The sequence below is a fragment of the Ailuropoda melanoleuca genome, chromosome 10 (assembly GCF_002007445.2).
Source record: "Ailuropoda melanoleuca isolate Jingjing chromosome 10, ASM200744v2, whole genome shotgun sequence".
In the NCBI taxonomy this organism is placed as follows: domain Eukaryota; kingdom Metazoa; phylum Chordata; class Mammalia; order Carnivora; family Ursidae; genus Ailuropoda; species Ailuropoda melanoleuca.
In genome coordinates this window covers 50,292,091-50,311,674 of record NC_048227.1, presented here as the reverse complement: position 1 = coordinate 50,311,674, position 19,584 = coordinate 50,292,091, and the positions used below count along the sequence as shown (strand labels likewise).

General features: G+C 42.3%; 1 protein-coding gene across 4 annotated transcripts in view; it reads left to right on the top strand.

Annotated features, from left to right (window-relative positions):
• The window catches only part of FAXC (failed axon connections homolog, metaxin like GST domain containing), a 78,160-nt gene that overhangs the window by 55,726 nt on the left and 2,850 nt on the right, over window positions 1-19,584 (top strand). For 3 of the 4 annotated variants that reach the window (XM_034670885.1, XM_034670884.1, XM_034670883.1), the window contains 2 exons: window positions 6,867-6,983; window positions 15,558-17,904. In XM_034670885.1, coding sequence (XP_034526776.1) covers window positions 6,867-6,983; window positions 15,558-15,847 — 407 coding nt within the window. In that variant the 3' untranslated portion in view covers window positions 15,848-17,904. Of the gene's footprint in view, window positions 1-6,866; window positions 6,984-15,557; window positions 19,579-19,584 lie in introns of those variants that run through there. The other variant, XM_019802555.2, reaches the window with a different exon arrangement.

Here is a 19,584-nt window from a genome sequence, read left to right as displayed (position 1 = left end):
GCCTTTGGGGTTTAGCAGAGGAGTGGGTAGTGAGAGGAACTTGTACACCAGGACTGACCGTGTATTGGTCCTTGCAGAGTGGAGGAGGGAGGACTTGATCTGAGCCTGATGGGAAGGTTTAGGTTGGGTAAGAGGACGTTATTTGAGGCCAGGGGGATGGGATAAACACCCAGTATGTTTGACTAAAGTAGAGCATTCATGCCAGCTAGACCTTGGCTCGTCCTGCCTGGGATTGGGGAAAGTTAGCAGCTGTCAGCTCTCACGCATCCTCCCCAAGGAGAGGAGGCTGAGAGCCAGGCACAAGGCCAACATCCTAAAATCGGGAGTACTTTCTTAGTTGTGCTGTTACATGGTCCCACCCTCTAAGTGGGACTTTTAAGACCCATTATTGCTCTCTTCTTTTCTCCTCTTCCCTTGGTTCCCCTGCTCACCAAACATGGCTTGCTTCAACTAACTCCACAGTTTGTTCTCTGTTTGTCCTGAATCATCAGGCTTGGATTCTGACCATTCTTCTGAGACTCCATGTTGATTTAGTTCTCCCTGGAGAGCTATGTGGCTTTGCTCTCCATATTCACCCCTTGCCCTCCTCTCCCACCCATCACCTCAGTCAGTCCTTAATGGGGGTGAAGAAGCTGGCCGACATGCTCCATCTTCTTCCATGTACTCTCATCTGTGTTGTGCCCTGGTGTCTCCTGGTCAGCCCCGTGTTGCTGCCCAATGATAGGAGAAGCAGATAGCGTGGCAAGAGCCGGATCAGGCTTGGAGGTCAGGAGAAGCAGCCTTGGATTAATGGGGTCAGTTAAGATTTTGACCAGTGATCTTGTAAAATCCAATCACAGCTCAAGTCTGAAGTACAAAGAACAAATATCCTTTAGGGCTCTGGAATGTTTTTGTTATTCTTGATTTAGCACTCCCCACTCAATTTGTGGTCCTCCTTGGGTGTCTCAGTGGTTACTGCATCTGTATCATGGCTTTTGCCATGGACAAGAGCTGTCCAAACCACCCAAGAGAAGTAGGATCAGATTCTAGAAACATCCAGGACCAGCTAGTATTCCCTAGCTTTCTGTGAAGCCAACTCTTACTGCCCTTGCCGTGGGCTCTTCTCCATGGCCCTTCTCCCCTGGCTGTTTGGTCACTGTCCTTGCATTTCCTCACTGGTCTCTGCTCCCTAATGGCCACTTGAACATTCAGGCATGGAGTTCTGTGAAATCAGCCTGGGCCCCTGAAGCCCCCTCTGCCTTCACTGGTTGGATGTACTTCACACTCTCCTGTGCTGTGGGCTTGCCCTCATGGTCAGGAGGGCTCTGCACCATCACGGAGCTGTTCTGGCTACTTGGACACTGGTCTCTGGTGGAGCATCCCTCAGGGAGTCTGCTCTCCCTCCCCTCCTGGGGTTTCTGGTATTTGCAGCCTTCATTTGCCCTCACCAGTGGTTCTGGTCCACACTCCCAACCTGGAGGCTGGCAGGGAGTCATGGGTGCTCCGGTATCTCTTAGCTGCTTCTGTCCCTCCCTATAGAAGCCAGAGGGGATTGTTTACCTGCTGAAAATGAAGCTTGATTTGCCTCGTCCCCCAAGCCTGTTCCTTCAGTGCCCTTCAAAAGTGCCCTTAGTGTTTTGCTTTTGCAACGTCTGGCCGCAAGATCTGGGACCACTTGGTGAAAGCTGGGAGTGCTGCAGTCTTGAGACCTTAGCCTGGCCTCTTTGTCTCTCAGCAGAGTCAAATCTTAATTCAATTTCCCTCTTAAAATTACTTCCTGCCAATGCCCAAAAGGCCAAAGCTAGAACAATTTGAGCGATAAAATATGTAATGAAAGTATTGGGTTATAAGCCATAGAGTAAAATCAGTATTGATGAATACATACTTGCATAAATAAATAATTGAATATATGAGTAAATGGGGGATGTAGGGAATAGTAGAATTCTAATCAATACATGTAGAAGGAAAATAGAAAATCCTGATGAGGCAAACATCTTAGTAATAATTGTCTCAGAAAACATCCACCAGTGGGTGCTGATCAGTGGGCCAGAGTTTGCAGAGAAACACGATATGCATACAATTTCAAAAGATCTCAGCCAAGATTATTAGTTGCAAAGGAAAAGTAGGCCATTACAGTGAAGAAACCTCACGGGCACCACCTTTACCACATATTCAAGGTTAACATCCCCAGCGATAAGACACATGGACGTTAGGGACCCTCTGATAGGATGCCCCGAGAAGGTGTATTAGTCAGGTTTCCTTAGAGAAACAGACCAATAAGATATATGTAAATACATACATATATATTCGGGATGTATATATTTAGTATAAAAATGTAATATAAGGAATTGGCTCCTGCAGTTATAGAGGCTGGCATGTCCCAAGATCTGCAGGGTGAGTCCGCAGGCTGGAGACCCGGGAGAGCTGACGGTGTGGTTCAGTCCAATGTCAACAGGCTCCACACCCAGAAAGAGCTGATGTTTCAGCTTTGAGAGTCCAAAGACCGGAAAAAGCCCACGTTCCCCTTTGAAGGCAGAAGGAATTCTCCCTTACTCTGGGGAGAGTCAGCCCCCCGCTTTTTTTAAATTTTTAAAATTTTTAAAATTTTTTTATTTTTATTTTTTTTAAAGATTTTATTTATTTATTCGACAGAGATAGATACAGCCATTGAGAGAGGGAACACAAGCAGGGGGAGTAGGAGAGGAAGAAGCAGGCTCATAGCGGAGGAGCCTNATTTTTATTTTTTAAAAAGATTTTATTTATTTATTCGACAGAGATAGAGACAGCCATTGAGAGAGGGAACACAAGCAGGGGGAGTAGGAGAGGAAGAAGCAGGCTCATAGCGGAGGAGCCTGATGTAGAGCTCGATCCCGTAACGCCGGGATCACGCCCTGAGCCGAAGGCAGCCGCTTAACTGCTGTGCCACCCAGGCGTCCCATCCCCCTTTTTTTTTTAAATTAAGGCCTTCAACAAATTGGATGAGGCCCACCCACATTAGAGAGGGTAATCTGTGATATACAGTCTGCCACTGAAATGTTAACCTCATCCAAAACACCCTCACAAAAACACCTGGAGTTATGTTTGGCCAAATAACTTAGCACTCCGTGGCCCAGTCACATGGACGCATAAAAAACCTTAGGCAAACTCAAATTAATGAACGCCGTAGAAAATAACTGACCAGTATTTAAAAGTGTCAGGGTTATGCAAGCCAAGGAAAGAGGAATTTACAGATTGGAGGAGAGAATAAGGATACGTGACACCTACAAGCAATGTGGGATCCTAGATTGGATCCTGCAACACAAAAGGGCATTAGTTGAAAAATGAATAAGATGTGAATGGAGTCTATAGTGCAGTTAATAGTATTGTACTCATGCTAATTTCTTAGTTTGATACACGGACTGTGGTTGTATAAAATGTTGATATTGGGAGAAGCCGGTTGAGGGGTATACAGGAGCTCTGCTATTTTTGCAACTTTTCTGTAAGTCTAAAATCATTTCAAATAAAAAGTTTTTAAAAATCTTCCTGCCATTTGGCACTTGAGGACTTTTTGATAAGAGTATATTTTGATATTCTTTAAATTTATAACTGTTGTGTGTGTGTGTATACGCTTGTGATTTTGTATCTACCATTCAACATTTTCCACAAATACTAAATTTCATCAGTTTTTTTTGGAAGCACCTTTAAGAAGCCCTAGACTTCTTTTCTTTCTTTTTTTCTAAATTCCATATTTCTTCCTCTCTAAAGCATTGTTTTTGGTAAATGATCACAGCTCAACCCTCCAGGGGGTGTTTATCTCTGAGATGATGAACTGCTCTATTACAGAGTAAGGAGCCCGAGGCCAGAGTGCTGAAGACCTGGGAGCCAGCCTTCTTAGTCTGGTTCTATTACTAACTAAATCCAGGAGCTTTCAGTGTTAATGTTCTGATACCAAATGAGAAATTCTGGCTGAATAGTCTATGCACTAGTTGATGTATGGATTCAAATAATTATATATGTATTTTTTAAAGATTTTATTCATTTATTTGTCAGAGAGAGAGAGAGAGAGCACAAGCAGGGGGAGGGGCAGAGGGAGAAGCAGGCTCCCCTCTGAACAAGGAGCCCAATGCAGGGGTCCATCCCAGGACCCCGGGATCATGACCTGAGCCAAAGGCAGATGCTTAATGGACTGAGCCACCCAGGCACCTCAGAAAGAGAGAATCTTGAGCAGACTCTGCACTCAGCACAGCGCCTGAGGCGGGGCTCGATCTCACGACCTTGAGACCATGATCTGAGCTGAAACCAGGAGTCGTATGCTTAACCGACTGAGCCACATAGGCACCCCAAGAAAATAACTGACCCTCTTGAGAAGAAATGATTTACCCAGGTTTGCTTTGTTATTTTTGTCCAGGTATGGCCAACTTGCTTGTCCTCACCCGAGTAGACAGTTTGGTTAGGTTCAGCATATTGTAGGGTATTCCTTGTCCCTGTGGAATATAGAGTAGAAATGATTTTTTTAAAGATAATCTCCTGCTCCTTTTTTTTTTGTTGTTGTTGTTTTCAACTTATTTTTAAAATTGAAATATAATTGACATAAAATATTATGTAAGTTTAAGGTCTACAAAATGTTGATTTGATACGTATCTATAGGCTCATATTGTGCTCTGTTGGTCTGTTAACTGGCATTCCCAGCTCCAGCCATTTCTCCTTCTAGCTTGTTTATATGCAGTCATCAGATAGTTAGTTTTGTCAGCTTGCCATTTGAAAACAGTGAAATGGGTAGATATTTGTGGAATACAGCATTTAGAACCATGCCTGGTATGTATGTACTAAACATTGCATTAGAATTTATTTAATAAAAATAAATTATTCTTACTTTCAAAGAACTTACCATTTCATTGGAAAGATAAAATGCACAAACAAACAGAAACCAACCAGCACATAGCACAGTATGGAAGAGGCAAGACCTCTCTGCTGTGTACTCTTCTCAAGTCACCTCACTTTTCATCAGCAATACCCAACAACCAGCAATTCCTAAACAACCAGCAGTTCTTCCCATTTTATGGTTCAAGAAATTGCGGTTAGTAGGCATAAAAGGCCTTACAGTCCTACAAGGTCCTATGTGTAACAGCAACATTTGAACACAAGGCTGTTGAACTGAAGAGTCCCATTACCACCAGATAGAGAAAGCTTTGGAAGGAGGCTCATGCTGGACCTCGAAGGATGGATAGAATTTACCAGATGGAGAGAAGTGGGGAGCACATACAGGTTGTGGGGGGCAGGGAAAGGGATGGGCATAGCCTGGGCAAAGATGTGACCTTGGGAAGCATGAAGTATGCAGGGGAATGGGAAGTGTTCCCTAGATTTGCTAGAGTAAGGGAGGAGCGGCAGAGAAAGTCAGAACATGGGTTGGAGGTAAAGCATAATGAGCCTTGAATTCTGAGTTTGGACTTTTTTTCATAACCCATTTCATAGCCCATTAACGGTATTTGTGAAGGGGAGTGACATGGTGAGAGGAGTACTGTAGTGATTTAAGTCAGGTGGGTTATGGAATGGGCTGGAGAAATGGAGGGGCTGCTATCATGAAAGCCAATGCTCGAGGTACCGACACGTGGTGCCAAGTGTTTCATGTGCATGATGCCATTCATCCTCGCAATAGCCCTGAGAAATGAGCACTGTTACTATCATCCCCATTTTTCAGATGGGCAAACTGTGGCTCTGAGAGGTTAGGTACTGACCAGGCTCCCACAGTGAATAATGCTGTTGCTAGGACACGAATGAGGTTGATCCAGTTCCACCTGTGTTGCCTCTGTTTGGTGCAGCGCCTGACAGTGGCTCGGGAGATGACCTGAGACAATTTTAATAGGTCAGATAGGATGGTCCAGGTGATGAGGACTGAAGTAGTTCAGTAGTGATGGGAAAGGAGAGATGGGAGCCGCAGTGTGACACGTCGTTGTGCGAGAGCCCAATCGCAGGGCTGGGCCTGTAATTTCATAGTTTCTCTTGCTGTAGTGCTTCCTGTGGACGCTCGTGCTCGGTGGTGAAAATATTGCCAAGACCATGGTGCAGCATGGAAAACCTTGCCACGTAGCTTAGGCTTCTTGAGTTTTTCCTGAGGTGGTGTATTAATTTAATAAAATAAGAGCTGAGGTTAGTGTGCTTGGTGTGGGTTATTTTTGAGACGGGTTAAGCAAATTTCCAGCTGTTCTCAGGCATCTCAAGTTTTAATTACTAGAATTCGAGACAAGGAGGTGCCGCCAGAGGTCTGTGGGTGATCAGATCTCCTTTTTCCCTGTGAACCCTCCCTTACCTGCTTTTCTTGATATGTTTCCAGTTTCTCCCGTTTTGCTATTGTATGGGTTGATCCATCACAAATTAATTTGTTTTACTTTTCTTTCTTTCTTTCTTTCTTTTCCTTTCTTTTCCTTTCTTTTCCTTTCTTTTCCTTTCTTTTCCTTTCTTTTCCTTTCTTTTCCTNGTTTTGCTATTGTATGGGTTGATCCATCACAAATTAATTTGTTTTACTTTTCTTTCTTTCTTTCTTTCTTTCTTTCTTTCTTTCTTTCTTTCTTTCTTTCTTTTTCTTTCTTTCTTTTTCTTTCTTTCTTTCTTTTTCTTTCTTTCTTTTTCTTTCTTTTTTTTTTTTTTAAGAAAAAGGGATTGCATGCATTTTAAATTTGCAAAGCTTTTGACACACAATTAAATGNTCTTTCTTTTTCTTTCTTTCTTTTTCTTTCTTTCTTTTTCTTTCTTTTTTTTTTTTTAAGAAAAAGGGATTGCATGCATTTTAAATTTGCAAAGCTTTTGACACACAATTAAATGAACCTATAATTTGAGTGTGCTGAATGCCATGGTGACTACATGGGGCAGTGCAGGCCAGCCCAATGACCTCTCTGCTCTGTCTGCTGCAGGTGATAAGAAGTACATCATGGGGCCCAAGCTTTCTACTCTCGACGCCACTGTCTTTGGACACTTGGCACAGGCAATGTGGACCTTACCTGGGACAAGACCAGAGCGGCTGATCAAAGGCAAGCCCTACAAACCTCTTCAAGCCTTTAGGAGTTACTGTGGGGTGAAGGGTAGGGATAACACAATGGAGAATTCTAGGCCAATGCCTGTGAACTTGAGTGTGCTTTATGGAGACACCAGGCTGTGGTGTCCAGGGCTGGGGTCAGTTTATTATGCTCTGAATGTGTGGGGATTGAGGAGAGACCGGGCTTCTCACATGCCCTCTTGCCTAGACTATGTTCTCAATAAAGTTGACACAAATTGTACTGTGTACTACACCAGCTCCTTACATAGTGGACTAATACTTGTTGATACAAGGCTTGGATTCCCCCTAGTGCCCTTGTTTTGCTGGTCTTCCTTAATTTCCTTGGGACGTTGGTGCCACGCCTCGCCACTTTCTGATCTAGTGCGGCAGCAAACAGGGTGGGCTGAGGCTGATGGCCTCACTGACCATCTTGATGCTGTTTTTGAGTCTGAACTGGTCTCACATATTTCACATGTGGGTATAAGTACCTATGTTTCTACATCATTTGAGTTCAAAACATTCTTTTCTCCTTTCCAGTGGGTATCTGTAGATCATACACTGAGAGTAGTAGAGCTAGTAAGTTCAAGATTGTGAAAAGTGGGGGAAGTGTCAATAAATGTTTTATGTCTGATACTATGTAAAATGTTAGTATTATTACTATTAGTAGTAGTAATTGTTGTATATTTTGGCCAAAGAAACACAATCTCGTGTCTTTGTAGTATGGTCTTGGCTGTAAGGCCTGCCAGAATTACATTATGGACTGGAGGGGCTGAAGTGGGGATGAATAGGACCAGACCTAGGGGATGAATGACTGTATGTGTGGGGTGGAGGTAGGGGTGGTAAGCCAAGAGTAAAAGTCATGTTGGCAAGGGGCCAGGGAAGGTAAGCTCAACGTGGGTTGATGTCAAGAGACCAGATCTTGGTGTATGCATGTGTTGGGGGGCAGACTGAAGGGGTGGGATGTACAGGGAAGCTGGGCCTCCGGGAGAGGCTTCCCCTGTGTTGGTGAATGGGAACTGTATAGAGTCATCTCCAATTTTTTTTTTTTAAAGATTTTATTTATTTGAGAGAAAGAGAGCAGAGAGAGTGCAGGAGTGAGGGCATGGGGGCAGAGGGAGAGGGAGAAGTAGACTCCCCACTAATCAGGGAGCCTGATGCAGAGCTTGATCCCAGGACCCTGGGATCACGACCTGAGCTGAAGGCAGACATTTAACCAAGGTGCCCCGAGTCATCTCCAATTTGAGGAAGTACCTAAGCAAGTGCCTGGGGCCTGGGGATATTGGGATCAAAGTCTAATATTTGGGTTTGGGAAGGGGAGTGACAGATTTGACCAAGGTATTTAAGCCCCAACTGAGAAGGTTGGGGGTGTAGATGAGATCACCAGTGAACAGCATATAGAATGTTTTTAATGTTGATGGATGGATGGTTGGAACCAAGCAAGGCAGAATCATACAAGAAACTGAGGCAGGTGAACACTCATGTGTGGTGGTCACAGGTGGGTGGATAGGAAGGTTGGTGAAGGCTGTATTACTGTGTGTGTATGTATGTATATTCATGTGCATGCCCAGAGGCTCAGACCATGCTAAGGACAGGAGGAATCATTCTCCAGATCCTCCTGTTGGTGGGGATGGGGCTTCAGACACGTTACCAAACTTCATTGGAATGGATCAGGCATTGTCTGAAGGTCTTCCAGAACTTCAGCTGAGTGAGGCTAGGGACACTATGGACTGATATTTAATTTCCTATATGATCAGCATAGAGATGTTTCTTGTCTTGCAATGTGTTGGAAATTACCTAAATTGTTCTTATTGGTGATGTTTGTAGCATTTAAAATTAATAGTCTCCCTTCATTTTAATCATCTAAAATGTTTTGGTTCCCTTTAGTTCATTTTGAAGTGTGTTTTATATCTACACTCTATTCCTGTTACTTCCTACTCCCTCCCTCCCTTTCCCTAGCACACCACTCTTACACACCTATGAGCACACATACTGCCACATCTCACATACTTCTATACACACAAACCCCGTACACACTCATTTGTACACGCTTATATTTGTACCCAAGTGTGTGTGTGCATGTACACACACACACACACACACAAAGAGCTGATGTCATCTGTTATTAGTCAGAACCATTTAGGTGTCCATTATGAGTAGAACTATCAAGTTCTATAGAATCCCTTCTTGCAGGAATGAGGCATCTTTTGTTAAATTATTTATGACTTTGCCCTTTTCACTTTTACTTCCTGGAAGGACTTGAGACATTTAGTGTTCTTTTTAAAGAAATGGGTCAGCCTTTTTGGAGGATTGATTTTGAGTCCCACACATTTGGGGGAATCTGACACCATCGTCTGCGAGGGACTTTGGCACATAGTTGCATGTACTTTGGTTCTTAAACAAGTTAGCAGCTTCCAGCTCTCCCTGGGGACTGGTGTAGCATGAATCATTAGAGTCCACAGAGGGTCTCTAATCTCATCTTGGTCATTGGTTCCATGCCCTTCCAAACCTTCTGGTTGTAGCTGCTAATAGACAGGCAAACTACTACTTTGGTCTGTACTTCTTTCTCTGCCTTTGCTCTTTCTGTGGTGGAGTCTTTCCCAAGAAGTAACAAGAGGAAGGACACGCAGAAAAACAAAGCACCTGTATGCTTTAGAACTGGCTCAAATCCAGGAGCGGGAATGCTTGGATCAGGCAGTTTTCTGCCTTAGCTTTGGAACAGCCAGAGCACTGTCGGCCTTGCCACATGTGTGAGTGTGTGAGTGTATATGTATATAATATTAGCTTTTGGTCCTAGGTACGATATCTAGCTGCATAGTACACTGGAGCCATCTGAACTAGTGAGAAATTTTCCTTAATTTAGGTAAGATGACAGACTTCGAATATTCAGCAATTCTTAAAATATACTTAGGTGTTTGTGTATTATAGATGTAGATATATGAAATATTATATTATATCCTTGCTGGAGAGAATTTAGAAAAGACAGAAAAATTAAAAAATATAACTTGTGCCCCCTGTCACCTACAGAGAACTACTGTTAATATTGTGGTTTGTGTTCTCATCTTTCATCAAGTACATGTATGTGTGTATTTTCAAAAATTGGGATCACGATGTTGATACAGTTATAAACGTATAGTTTTAATTAACTATGTGTCATGGCCGTTTCCCTTGTCATTAAATATGCCTTAAAACAACATATTTAGCAGTTGGGTCATAGCCTATCCTATGGCTACATTGTATTGATGTGATTAATCTTCTTTTTCTGGACTTGTGGCTTGTTTCACATAATTTTTTAAACTACTGTTCTATAGTGAATATTGTATAAATATATATTCTTGCTTATCTCTGGCTATTTCCTTAAGCCAAATTTCTAGTTGGGGAATTTCTACCTCAAAAGGTCTAAGCTCTTGGTCTGTATGGCTAAGTTGCTTTCTAGAAAGACTTGTAGCAGTGCGTATGCTTATGAGCAATGTCTGAAAGCCCCTCAAATTTTATTCCTCAATTAGGATTGAATATTTATTTTGAAATTTTTGCCATTTTTACAGTTAAAAAAATCTTAGCGTTACTATCATCAAGTTCGTCATGTACATTTTGTTGAGAGTGTCCTTCTTGGAGAATTGCGTGTGGATCTGGGCACTCTTTGAAACAGGCACGGGGAACGGCAGAGGCCAGAAAAGTGGAACAGAAGCGGCGGGAGGGCAGGTGTTGTGCAGCGGGTCCCCCCTCCTGGGAGTGCCACGGCAGAGCCACACAACCTGATGCTCTTTTTCGGAAGCTGTGAGAACCACACCTTCTGTGTGCTTCTGAAAAACTTTATTCCAACAGTTATTTATTTCTCTTGGATGTCCTTTTTGCTTATTATATGATTGTTTGAGAAGTGGAAAAAATGCTGGATATCTTTGAGAAACCGTTGAGACTATCCCCGCCCCCACACTTACTGTTCTCCATCTGGAAAGTTCAGGAAGAGGTGGCTGTGGGTCATTCAGGGCTCGGGGAGAGGCTGGCTCAGGTGACTTTGTGGGTATTTGTATTTTGGGATCTATGAGTGAGTACCCTTTAGCTTCAAGGACATGAGGGGAAGGTGGTGTCCTCATCACACCATTCAAGTTTGTTTCTACCTTCTCTGAAGAGGACATGCTCCGTGCCCGCCCTGCCGTGTGGCAGAATGCTGAAGAGAGCAAGCACGGGCTCTCTGTGGGGTAAGCACCTCACACAGGCCTGCAGCAGGGAGGTGCCGAAGAACTGCCTGTAGATGATGAGGGTGTGTGGGTGCCGGCCCCACGTTTTCCAAAAACTGGCTGGTTCATGACTGGGGGCTGGGCAGGTGGTCTGGGCCATGCTGGCGAGCTCCCTCCTCGCTTCTCCCTCACTCTCATTCCTGCTGCGCGATTGGCAGCTGGGAGAAACAGACTCCTGGGTTCTGGGGCTGGTTGACAACGTTTTCAGTGTCACATTGTACAAAATGTTTTTGAATATTAGAGAAATTGCAGTGATACAGGAAAATGAAATGAGCCACTTTTTCTTTCAAAGAGCAGCGGAGGATATTTCCATTTGGAGAAACTCTAAGAGAAAAGCTCTTTATTCTTTTTGGGGGTGACCTCTGGGTCGAGGACCATTTGGCTTTCTGATAAACAGCCTCTCAAGCTGTCTGAGCATATCACTAATCACTCATTAGTATTTCACTAATGTACTTTATTGGAACTTTAAATTTAAAAATACATGATTGTCATAATAAGTTGAATTATATAGGAATATTTTAAAAGATTTATGACTTCCCCCTCATCCATGTCTGATATTGCCCCCATGGAATAACCAATATTAAGAATTTGGAATGACTCTTTCTATGCCTTTCTTTCTCGTGCAAATTTACATATGTGTATATAGTAGTTTTGGTTTGTTTTTACTATTTTTAAGCTAAACAATAGAATTGCATTATACACATTACTTTATAACCTGCTTTTTTCACTTAATAAAATATCATGCCTTTGTAACAGCTGCAAAATATATAGAATTGATATACCATAATTTATTCAATCAATCCCTATTGATGGACATTCAGGCCATTTTCATCTTTCTTTTATTTTTTACTGACACAATGCTATTGACATCCATATACATATATCTTTACATACAGGTGCTTTTATTTTAGTAGACTAGAGAAATAAAAGTGGAGTTCTAGGCCACAGATATGTACATTTAAAATTTCAACAGATGACATTGGATTGCTTTCCAAAAATGTTATAGCAATTTATAATTCTACCGGACATGTAGTTATAATGCCTGACCCTCCACATTGGATGTTATCAGATTTTAATTTTTACCAGTTTGATATATGAAATTGTTATCTGATTATTGCATATACTTTGAAAAAAATGCAGTTTTTCTATTTCACAAAGTTCACACATTCAACGTAGGCATTTATGTTAACACAGGCATATCACTCACACACACACACACGCACACACACGCACACACACACACACACACACACAGCCTGTTTCTACTGTCAACTTATTTCTATTCTTTTGGCAGGTAGTGTGCTGAGTGGGTCAGCTGATGGAGAATCTGGGCGCAGAAGGGATTGGCAAAGCCAGACAGGGGTAGAACTCAACCATAAAATTTCATTCTTCATTCCACCATTTTTATCAGTGGCAGGATATGAGGATGGGTATGTGGGCTCCCAGATTTTGCTTATCAAAAGCAGTCCCTTTCTGGACCTCATGATAGAATGATCACTTCTTCTTGACAACTCATTATCTTTGAAGGGCAGCACCTGTCCCCTCATAATTCTTGAGACCCCAGAAAGAAAATCTTCTGTGACAGGGAGTGTGCAGCTATTAATTACCAAGCCAGGCTGTCAGCTCATCAGGAGAGAGAGAGAGAGAGAGAGAGAGAATGGATTCGTGGTGAAGGGCATGGAGTCTGGAGACTGTGGGTGTTTGAATCCTGGCTCTGCCACTTTCTAGCTATGTGACCTTAGGCAAGTTAATTAACCTCTCTGTTGCTTCAGTGTTCCCATGACAGATGGGGATAATAATAGTTCCTGTCTCATAGGATTGTTGCAAGGACTAATTCAACAGATGAATAAAGCACTTCAAACAGTGCCTGGTACACAGTAAGGATTATATGCATGTTTGCTATTATTATTATTATCAATTTCTATTATAGCACACTGAAGGGGTATTCATGTCACACAGGAAGAAGGCAGGGCAGCTGTTCTGGAAAAGAAGCAAAGAAACAGGCAGTATAAAAAACAGCCACAGAAGCAGTTAGAACCATATATGGTGTAGGTCCTGTGAGTACTGTGACTAGATTCTGACTTTAGCTGCTCGCTAACCAGCTCACAGCGAATGGTCTTGATTGAGGCAAACACAGCTGCCTCGGACCCTGCTGTGAAGTGACCATGATCCATCTTCCATCACCCCCTTCCGTATTCCCTCCCCACCCACACCTTGGGGCTGCCTCACAGCTTTGTCCAAGTCTTGGTGTCCTGGGACCAGCACCAATACCTGGTGAGGTGTTTCCTGACTGCTTCCCTGAGGGAGAGTCTAAGTGCAGGTTTAGTCTGTATCTTTTCAAGGGCACTGATGTTGGCGCCTTGGCTTCTGGCTCCCGGGCATGCATGTAAAATCCTCGAGTGGGGGGCAATCAGGATGGACTCTTAGTATGGGTGGAACTGTTGTGATCTGAGGCAACTGAAAATGGTCACCTGGAACCAATATTAGGCCACCGGTTTGTGGGATCCATGGAGTAGGGGGACTTGCTTCTTTATGTTTTATAGGGAATGTGCTTATTGAAGCAGAGCAGCAGTCAAGTTTTGAAAAATTTTCATGGCAAAATGTATATAATAATGTTATACAAAGTAACAGGAAGTAGTAATAATGACCATAAATAAATAGAAAATATGCTGAAATAAATTGCACCAAAATGTTAATTGTGATGACCTTGGGTTGATGAGATTTATAGGTGCCTTTCATTTTCTTCCTTATCTATTTATGCCATTTTTACATACAGACTTCTAATTTTCCAAAATGAGAATGTATTATCTTCTTTGATAGCCTTTAACTACTCTTGTTTTATTTTCTATGATTAATAGACCCATTAATATAGAAACAACCTATATGGCCATAAAAGGGGATGTGGTAAAAACAAAATGAAACTATGGTACATCTGAATTCGTTTTCTTCCTTATCTATTTATGCCATTTTTACATAGAGACTTCTAATTTTCCAAAATGAGAATGTATTATCTTCTTTGATAGAAAATAAAACAAGAGTAGTTAAAGGCTATGATTAATAGACCCATTATATAGAAACAACCTATATGGCCATAAAAGGGGATGTGGTAAAAACAAAATGAAACTATGGTACATCTGAATAATGAACTATTGTGCAGTTATCAAGGTGATAGTGTGAAACTGGAAGTTTATTATAGGTTGTTAAGTGGGAAAGAGTAGCATAAGAAACAGAATATATAGTAAATGCTAAATAGCAAGTGTAAATATATGGAAATGTACATAGGAGTATATACATTTCTGGACAACATAAAAATGTTATTACAGTGGATGTGATTATTGGTAATTCTTTTATTTTTTGCATATGTATTATTTTCTAATTTTCTGCCGTAAGACGTGGATTACCTCTATAATAAGTAGATGTTTATATAACTTTTAAAAAACAGACATCCAAAGAATATTCTTAGGGCAATGAAATCCTGTTAAGGGATAGTGACAAATTATGTATTTGTAAGCAATGTTGCCATCTGGTGGATCAAAAGCAAAAACTCAACCTCTTCATTTTTCATTGGGAATTAGGAAATAATGTCAAATTCTGTGTCATGTTCCAGACGAATGCCTGGACAATTTTAGCAACTTAACAGAAGTGTTCCTTTGATTCACATGAAAAAGAAATAACCCAGTGATTGAGTGGGAACGTAATTATGGGTGTAGCTGTTCAATTTTATTTAAAAAAAATTAAAAAAAAATACCTGTTCTAAATGCGCCTGTGGGCACACTCATCCATAGACAATACTGAGTTATCCATTTTATTTAGGATTATTTAGGGCAAAATTTACATCTTAACATAACTTTTTCCAACTACTTGGCATAGTACCCAGTCCTTAATAACACTACAAATATTTGTGGAACGAATAATTACTTCTGGCTGACTTAACCCAGCTAACAGTTGGTGTATTTTCATGGGCTGTAAATTAATTTAAATGTGAACCAGTCGAAGCAGCAGTTCTCTTGATAAGCAAACATAAAATTATAAAATGCTTTACACACCCAAATGATGGTAGTTTAGTCGCCATTTTGGATAAGCTACCCATTCTCCTCGTCACCATAAGACTCTCTCCTAAATCTCACTCAGCCCACTCACGAATTTAACTTTTACCACTCACCTTTCTTATGTGCATGAAAACCTAAACATTTGATGGTCCCTCTGCGGAAAAACATTGTAAACGTCTCCCCCACCCATTCTTCCCAATTCTCCAAAAAGCCAAGCGGCTAGCTGGTAGACTGCTGCCTTTGAGAATTAACCCTGGCTTTCCTTACCCCCTCCCCACCCCGCAGGTGAGCTGATCAACCTTGCCATGTACTGTGAGAGGATAAGGAGGAAATTCTGGCCTGAGTGGCACCATGATGATGACAACACCATCTACGAGTCTGAGGAGAGCAGCGAAGGCAGCAAAACCCACACGCCTCTGCTGGATTTCAGCTTTTACTCAAGGACAGAGACCTTTGAAGATGAGGGAGCAGAGAACAGTTTTTCCAGAACCCCAGATACAGATTTCACTGGACACTCGCTCTTTGATTCTGACGTGGACATGGATGACTACACAGACCACGAACAGTGCAAGTGATGTTCAGCCTCGCTGACCCTCTTCTGCCGGAGCTGCCACTCCCTGGGCTTGGTCCACTTTCCCAGGTAGAAATCCATCTCGGCTGGGAGGAGATCTTCGTGCTTGGCACACTTCTGACAAGCTAACTGGACTATAGCAGCCTTATTTCTTTTTGTACAAACAGAACACAGAACCATTCAGATGGCTCCATTTAAAACAAACAGGCAAAAAAGAAAAAAAATGTCAGCATGGTTCCTGAAATCCATTTTTGTTTTCATTAGAAAACTAACATTGTGTGGTAGAGCAGGTGCAAGAATAGGTTGTCTATGGGTCGTGTTTACATAGATCCTCTTCAGCCCGAGAGCTCAGTTGTGAGACGGATTCTCGAGCATCCTTCATCCGCGTGGGTTCGATGTAGCGAGAGAGGTCATCAGGAGAAATGTAGGAGACAGATAGATGTTCTATGGTGGCTGCTTGTATTTTATGTGTGTATATTATATGTTGAGATAATTCAAATAAAATCCATAGATATTCAGTGAACACCTACTATGTGCAAAGCACTGTGCTAGGTGCTAATCAGTATAAGTTTTCTTCTCAGTCCTGCCAGTGACTAGCTGTGTGATTTCGGGCAAGTCCCTTAATTCTTGTGTGCCTCATTTCCCCCACCTGTTAGGTGGGGATAACAATACTCTCCACCTACCTACCTCACAGGGGTGTTGTGAGGATTCATGTGGTAACATTCGGCGCTTTAAACCTCTTGGAAGAGCTGTGACATGACCACAACATTTTATTCTTGATTGTTCTTCCGACGTATGAAGATCCAAGGAAAAAGGAATTCCATATCCAGCCAACAGCAGCCACAGTCACTCGCGAAAGGCGAGCAGACGAAACACATGCAAAGGCACAGCTAGGACTCTGTCCTCGTTCTTCCCTGTGATCTCGCTTGAATCGAAATCTTTTGTTGAAAGAGCCTTGAACATATTTTTACAGATCATCAACAGCTACAAACAGTCTTCAATTCTGTGTATCTGCAGAAGTCTTTCTTTCGTTGCCTGAACGCACACTGGAATGTGTCCTTTGTTGACTCCTGAGGGTTAAGTTGCCTGTGTTTGGTTTATTTGAAGGGAATAAAGCTCAGGAATATGATGGGTTTCATAGTGGTGAAGGGGAAAGGATCTGATTTTTTTAAGCAGACGCTTGCCAGCTTGTAATGTCTTTTTGAAAACAAACCTTGCAAGATGTATTGAAAAGATGAAGTATGAAGAGGATCACGTTACTGGTATCAAAGCACTTTGTGCAGTATAGACTCTATGCAGTTTTACTAATGCAACTTTTCCGGTGTTCTCAGCCATTGCCCTGTGAGAGGAAGGCAATGCTGAGGACGAATCTTAATGTTCCTTAAGGATCTCCCGTAGCTTCCCTGTGCTCCCTCTCCTTCCCCGTAGAGCACATGGACCCTTGGGGTTTCTGTATTTACTAAGGCACTCTGTCTCTGAAGACATCATTTTTGTTGACTTAGAACATTTTCCAGTGAAATACGGGGTGAAGATGCTGGGGTGATGGCCGTGGATTTGGGCTAGGAGGGTCAGTGATAAGATTTACAGCTGCGACCAGAACTGCCTGGCTTCTGATCACAACGGACTCGCTGGGTAATGGTCATGCATCGCGGGGCTAAAGAGGCACTGCTTCAAAGATGGCAACGTGTGCTGAGAAGTTCACGCACCTGGCTTGAAAAAGACTCTCTTTGAATATGGCTTTTGCAAAAACAATCCTACAATGCTGTGGATTCAACAGAGAGGTAAAGGGGGAGAGTTGCTGAGGCTGTTTACCATTGAAGCAACCATGTAGGACATATGTAACTGGGAGGAAATGCGGAGATGCCCTGAGTTAGGAATGCTTACTGCACAGGAAACCCAGTTGTCAGTATCTTATTAAAACCATTAATCTTTGAGAGGACTGTTTGGTGCCTAATGAAAATGTGGTGGAGAACATATGAATGGATGAGCATGTTTTATCTGCAGCGTCACTTGGGAGGACTGTTCATCTCTTTTGACTCTAACAAATAAGTGTGTTCCAAGGTCAGCTGGTGGTAGTTCTGTGTGACTAGGGAAACTTCGGGCTTGAAAGTGTGAATGCAATAAACGGATGGACTGTAGACCTATCCACATGAAGACTGAGTTGCCCTGTCCCTACCCTTAGCTGGAAAGAGTTGTGTTTGAAATTTTGTCTACAATTTATTCTTCCTATATAGCACCAGGTTGTATCTTTACTTCAAGAATGATTAAGTTTTGACTGTGTAAAGTCACATATTTTTTTAGTATGCATTGCTTGGAGGGCAAGTACATGGAGAGCCAGTGTTCATTGTGAAGTTGTAAAGTAAGTCATTCTATCCAGGTACCTCTCACAGGGGCTTGAATGGACATTACCACTTGAAGTCTTGGGTTCTAGGCTGACAGCTCATGACTGGGTAGTCAACATTTTGTAGGTGTAACTTGATTTGGAACCCTGGAATAATATCCCCAGGTTTTACCTTTCCAACGTGGGTTATGGAAACAAAATGGCCAAGACGGAATCGATGTGTTGATGTCCTGGCTAGTCTTATTGGGAGGGCTTTGATTTTATTTTTTTAATTTTAATTTTATCTTTCATTCTTAAGCTCCCCAGATTTGAAGTGTTCTCCAATATGGTGAACAGGTGCTACTTATAAGAAAAATAACAAGAAATTAGGGGACATTTTGGTTATCTGGCTTAATTGTTCAAGTTGTAGTTCTTTTTTACTGGAAAGTAACTTAGGGAAAGTGTGATCTTTAATGTTAACAGATGTTCTCAGTTGGGCAGAAGACCTGCTAGCCACCTGTTCTTTTTTATCTGTCATTGTAAAAATAAATTGTGCCCCTCTATCCCTCTCCCTTTGCCCCTCATCCCCACTCATCAGGATTGAGGCACAGCAGCAGTATGATTTAATCTGCATATGTCAGAGTAGATATAAGAGCAATATAAATTTATGCAGAGGTAAACTATATTGTCAGAGTTTACCATTTTGTTGTTGTGACATAATGAATTGTTGCCGAGGCCATGGGCTACTACCCAGGCGATGCTGCTGAGGCCATGGGCTACCCAGGTGACTGATCATAGACTTAGAACAACTTGGAACAACTACAGTCTGGCTCTCCGGTGAGCCCTGCCTGTGTATACTGTGGTGTTAGGTATTAGGATATGTTTTCCTGAAATAGAGTTCAAGGAAAGGAAGAGCTAGGGATTTTAGCTTCATGGGTCTTGCCTAGATTATTTGAGAGAAAGTGTAGAATCATAGCAATGTGTAGCTGGGCCATGAATTAGTTGTAGAAACCTCCTTACAAGAGAGCCTCAGAGGTTGTTATTGTCTCCGTGTCACATGCGCATTCATTTGCAGGGCAGGACCCAAACTGAAGTCTTTTCACCTTGCCTTAGATAGTTCTTGCCATTACACCACTTTGACTTGGTTTCCTTTTCCACGTCCCCTGAGAAATCACTCCATGCTCGTGGAAACAGCACATCCCCAGCCTCTCTCAAAGAGTGCTTGGAGTCTTCCACTCTTGTCCTCCATGTCTATTTAGCCCGGTCCAGACCAATTCAAGAGATCTTTCGTTAGAATTTACTCTCTGCAGGGTACTGCTAGGCTCTGTGAGTGATACCAAGTCACGATGACTCCTTATTCTTTGTTATGTATCTTTTACAAATCCATGCCCATATGCTCACTCATTGCATGTTTACTGAGC